The following is a 5,769-nucleotide window of genomic DNA, read 5'->3' as shown; positions in this document are numbered from 1 at the left end:
TTGTATTGAAAAACTTGAGAGAAAATTCGAGAACTTACGAAAGAGCCATAGCAACAATATGACTACGACAATGACCAAAAAAGAAAAGAAAAGGACAAGGTTGGATGAATATCTCTCTGTGTACACTTTTTTCATATAGAAAAACTTAAGTATTCACCAACCAAAGTGGTCATTTCAGTGTACAGCCAATTATTACAAAGGCATTTAAATTAAGCCAACTACCCGTTCTAGCTTATATTACACTACCACGTATCTAATTCTTCAGCCTCTGCGTACAATATCAACGTATTCTCTTCATCTCTTAATTCTAAATAATTCATTGCATAATCCTAAAATTTAAAAACAATACAGAGATACAAGAACAACACCAATGGAAATATATGGTGCAAGAGTGTAAGAAAGAGATAATTAAATAATCAGTTTTTGTTTTTTTTTTATTCACAAAATTCAGAATTCATATGACACATTTAATACATGGTTTTGGCAAGAGGGGAAAAAGACGATGCTAGTCTCCCCGGGAGGAAGGTGTCCAGGGTGTCATGTCCATAGGGTAACTCCCTAACACTCGCAAGAAAGACGTGAATTCCTGCACCTCTGCCAACGCGTTCTGTGCCCTAACCTCAGCCATGGAAGCCTCAAAATCAACGTAGAACAAGTACTCAAAGTGCTTCGCGGTTCCAACGTTCGCGTCATCCACCAGCCTAATCGGACGGTTCCGGTGCGGCCGCGACTCGATCTTCGTCAAACTGATGTTGCGAAACGCGAACGCGGAAAGCACTTTGAAAAGCACCGAAGTTCCTTTGTCGTGTGCGAAAACAATGCTCGTCTTGAAAGGACGGTCCGTGCGCGGGATGATAGGCTCTCTCGCGAGCATCACAAACCGCGTGACGTTGCTCGGATCGTCTTGGATTCCGTCCGCCATCACGTTCAGGCCGTAGAGCTCCGCCGCGCGTGCGCTCGCGATGGCGGCGGTGTCGCGGAGATTGTTGCTGGCGACGAACTCGGCAGCGCCGGCGGTGTCGTCCACGGCCTCGCGCGCCACGTTCAGGCCGAGTTTGGTGAGAGTGTGCTCGCACTGCGCGAGTGCCTGCGGATGCGAAATCACGCGCGTGAGGAACTCCTTTCGGACGCCGGGGAGAGCGAGGAGGCAGTGATGGACCGGGAGCTGGACCTCGCCAACTATGTGAAGGCGGTGGCGGAGGAGGAGATCGTAGTTCCGGTGGATCGAACCGCCGAGTGAGTTTTCAACCGGTAAAACCGCCCGATCGGCGATCCAGAGCTCCACCGCCTGGAACGCCACCTCGAACTGGTCGCACGGAATGGCCTCGCAGTTCGGATAGGCCTTGCCGGCAGCGGCTTCAGAGTACGCGCCGGGAACGCCTTGGTACGCGACGCGGAGCTTGGAGCCGTGCATCGGGGCCGGCGAGAGGTCGGAGATCGTGAGCGGCTTCGGCGGGAGCGGCTTGTTGTTGGCCTCTGCTAGGTTTCCAATTGGAACGAGTTGGAAGTCGCTGACGGCGGCTTTGTGACCGTTGACGGCGGCGATGTGGTCGGTGGTGCCGCTGTTCTGGTCAGCGGAGGGTTGTTCCTGAGAAACGACCTTGCTGGCTAAGATGGCGCAGGAGCTCTGCCAATCGGCTCGGCTGGAGCCGACTCCGTAGCTCACCGGCTCAAACCCAAAAGCGCATTTGACAGAGATTCGGCTTGACGCGCCAAGTCGCGGGCGAAAAACATGCTTCAAATTGAGCGCGTTGGAAGTAGGTGGTGAAAGACTCTGCATATTATCGAGTGGCTTGACAGAGGAATAAGGAAGAAAGAGATATAGGATGAGAGTGGTGTGGAAAGTGAAATAGGTAATGGGTAACGATTGCTTGCTGTTCTTTCTCTTTGGAGAAGGGAACCTCAAGCTGAGAGAGAAAAGGGGTGGTTAAGGGATTTATATATTAATGGGAGTTGAGAGTGTGAACAAAAGAGTAATAAAGAGAGGTCGTTTGGTCAATCTCACACCTACCCTCCTATCTTTTCATATTTTTATTTATCTTACATTGATAAACCTATTTCTTTTAAGTATTTTTTTATTATTATTTTATGCCTCCTTTAACGACGTTTTCTTTTTTATAGCCTTCACTTCAACTTAGATGTTTTAAAAATTTTTTTTCTTAATTAGTACTTTTTTTCCTCAATTCTTACAATCTTGTGATTCTTTTTAAATCATGTCTTCTTATTTATAAAATAATATAATTTTTGTTTTGACGAGAAAAAAAAAAACATCGCAATTAAGATAATTTTGTGAAGATTTTTATTTTAAATTATCACAACTCACACCTAAAACAATTTAATGATATTTTTTAAAACAACAAAACATGAATTTTAATAAATTAACAGGTGAAATTTGTAACAAAAATATTATTTTTAAACAAATTCATGAAAATGTGAAATTTTGGAGGTAAAAAGTATAATTAACTGTTTTTTTTTTTTTTCAGGAAATTTCTATAACGTATACACCTCTGTGGATGTTATGGTGGGGATTTAACCCAAAAAATTATATAACAGTATTATGTGTAGGAATATTATGATTTTCTTATGAAAAAAAAATGAATAGAACAAATGAGTAACTAATGATAATTGTATGAAACATAAGGATAGGTTGTAAGGCTGTGAAATCATTGCTAGTTAAGGAGTGTCTCGATTATCTTTTCATTTGGGGGAAATAGTGTGAATTGAGTGTCGGAACAAAATTTTAAATTTCATATTGGATAATAAATAATTATTTTCTTGATAACTAAAATTAAATCCAAAAGATAATATATTTTACTCTTTTATGCTATTTTTTTTACTTTTTTGTATGGTAAGAATTAAATTTATTTTATATTTTAGAATATTAATTTTTTTTGTATTTAATATTTTCTTGATAAAACAGCATGAGGATTTTTAGAAATATACAATGTTTGGTACAATGTTAGTTCATCTAGACTGCCTTAGGCCTAAGATTTTTTAATTATTTGTTTTACATATAACTAAATTGTATTGCAGGTAAATGTTGGAAGAATTTTTTTTGTATGCATAAAAAAATTATATTTGGAATTTTGTTGATTTATTTATATTATTGAAAATGATACAATATCAATTAAATTTTTCACATGATGAAAGTTATTCATTAATAAGGAATAATAGAATTAAAAAAAACTAACCAATTATCTTTCCATTGCATGTGCGTGCAATGTTGGTGTGTGTTTGTACCATTTTGTGCATGCAAAAAAAAATTAATTATTTAACTCTTATCTAAAATGAACAATATTATAAGATAAAATTGAATAATTTAATCATAGTATATATTGAGAGTTAAATAATAGAATTGTTTGATTATAAAATTTTAATAAATAATTTTAAAATTAAAAAAAAATAAAAAGTTAATATACATATGTAATATCAAGATGACACCTAGGTCCCAAAATTCCTATAGAAAACCCTGGAAATATATAAATATAATGTTACTTTTTTTTAATCGGTAGATCTCTTTTTATTAACTCGTAAGTATTTTTGAAAATAAACAAGAATGATATTTTATAACTTGAATCTATTTGCAAAAGGAAAACAGAGTTATATAGTTTTAATGGAGGGGAATAATTTTCAAGGAAGCTAGACAAAATTATGTACTCAAGTTTCTATTATCCCTCGTAAGTTTAGGAAAATAAATGGACACTTGATTTCAGAACTAAACTTTAAATTTTACAAGAAAAAGTAAATATTTATTTTCTTTGTTAATAAATTTGGATCTAAGAAATAATTATACGAGTTTTCATCATCTTGTCATCAATTCAGAAAAATAAAGAAAAATCTAATTTTAGAACTTGAACCTAAATACTCCAATTAGCTGATGTTACATTTATGTATGTAAACAGCTTTAGGAAATAATGAAGAATCTGATTTTAGAACTTAAAAATTAACTTAAATGAAATAGCTAACTTAATGTCAAACTTTTTAATGAGTCATGTACAACTTAATAATGACAATATCAGATTTGTATATGTAAACAACTCTTTTAAAATTAAGCTTTTCCTCATTCATGCTTTTCCATGTATTGATGTTAGGCTTTGCAACCAGAATGGTAAATAGTTGGATAATAGGCTAATTTTTATACGGAGACTCATGGTTTAACATTAGTTAAATTTAAGTCAAATCAAACTTATTTATTAAATAAATTAGACTGTTATTTTTTTAAAAGTTTGTGATTAAAAAGTTAGGTTTTAAGATAGTAAAAAAATCAAAAACCTAATAAACAATCTATTTAAATAGTAATATTAATAAAATAAAAATAGTTATACGGGAATTTTGGATAATCCTTTTGTATGCAAGATTGGAATTTAAAGGAGCATATCTTTGGATCAACTTTAATTACACATCAAACGAGATGTTTGAAATTGATAAATGTTATTCATATGTCTTAATATACTTTAATTATGGGTGCCTATAAATAGTATAAATAAATATAATCATGTTTGATAAGATATTTTAGTTTGTTTTTAGTTTTTTTTATTAATAAAAAAACTTGTTTAATTATTTGATAAACAAGTTTTTTTTAGTAGTTTCTATCATTTTTTATTTAACTAACATTTTTTAAAACATCAACTCCTTATTTTTTATACTTTTTTTCACTTCTATTCTTAATATATTTATTAATTTTTCTTATGCCCTCTTTTAAATAAATTATTATTTTATTTTTTTATTATTTTATATTTTTCAGTTACTTCAACAAGTAATTTTATCAAATACTTGTAACTTAATAAATTAGTGTTTCGCTATCCAATTTCTAACTTTTAATTAATTTTATCTACCATAATTATAACCATAATGTACAAATTACATCTTATCTTCAAGGTTGTTATTTTATTAATTGAAAAAAACTCTTAAATTATAACTTTTTTTTATAACAACCTAGTCATTTTGGAATACAACTAAATTTCTCCCAGAGGAATTGTCTCCCCACAACCTTGCCAATTAGAGCATCTAAAAGAATAAAAGATTGGATCATAGACTCATAGTCAAGTCAAATGGACTCGGACACCAATAATTTTTTGGGTATTTGCTGTAACACCAATACACCAATGTTATTATTATATAAGTATCACTAACAATATCCCTTTGACTATTTTATACCTTCAAAATAAATTTATTTGATTAAGTAGTTAAGGGTGTATATCTTTAATTTCTATTAATTAATGTAAGCTTAATTTATAAACATTCAAAGAATAAATCTATGATAAACGATTTATATTTTAATATAAGGTTATTTTAGCTATTGATATTTAAAAAATATTGAAATTTTGTTTAAAAATAAAGATAAAAATGATAGATTAAAAGAGATGATAGTTTTTTTTTAAAAAAAATATTTTAAAACACTTTTGCTAAAAAATAGTACCTAAAAACTCTTTCATTTAATATGGTTATTTTAATTTGTATAGATTTGAGAGGGTTTGCTTGTTCTTTTGAGAAACAAAAATGAAAACTAATAATATAATTGAAATCAAAATAGTTAGATTGAATTTTAAAATCACGTCATTTTGATGGCTGATGAATAAAATAAAAGTGACTGGAGCAACTGATTTTTTCCTCAAAATCAATACAATTCATCCATGATGAACTATTCTAGAAGTGAAATTCAAATAATTTTGTGATTACCAAAAATTAATAATAAATAATGTGTTTAAAATAATATGTTGGGGAATGAAGAATACATCATTAAAATTTCTATTATAAATTATGACTGTA

The 5,769-nt window shown here is 32.0% G+C and overlaps 1 protein-coding gene across 1 annotated transcript; it reads right to left on the bottom strand.

The window, feature by feature from the left end:
* Positions 1 to 408: 408 nt before the first annotated feature.
* On the bottom strand, positions 409 to 2,060 carry LOC100781285 (arogenate dehydratase 3). The gene has a single exon (XM_003551024.5). It carries the CDS (start codon positions 1,778 to 1,780, stop codon positions 506 to 508), a length of 1,275 nt encoding a protein of 424 aa, XP_003551072.1. The 5' UTR covers positions 1,781 to 2,060; the 3' UTR covers positions 409 to 505.
* Positions 2,061 to 5,769: the final 3,709 nt, after the last annotated feature.

This window comes from Glycine max, chromosome 13 (assembly GCF_000004515.6).
Source record: "Glycine max cultivar Williams 82 chromosome 13, Glycine_max_v4.0, whole genome shotgun sequence".
NCBI classification, from domain to species: Eukaryota; Viridiplantae; Streptophyta; class Magnoliopsida; order Fabales; family Fabaceae; genus Glycine; species Glycine max.
This window is presented reverse-complemented; position numbering and strand designations above follow the sequence as displayed.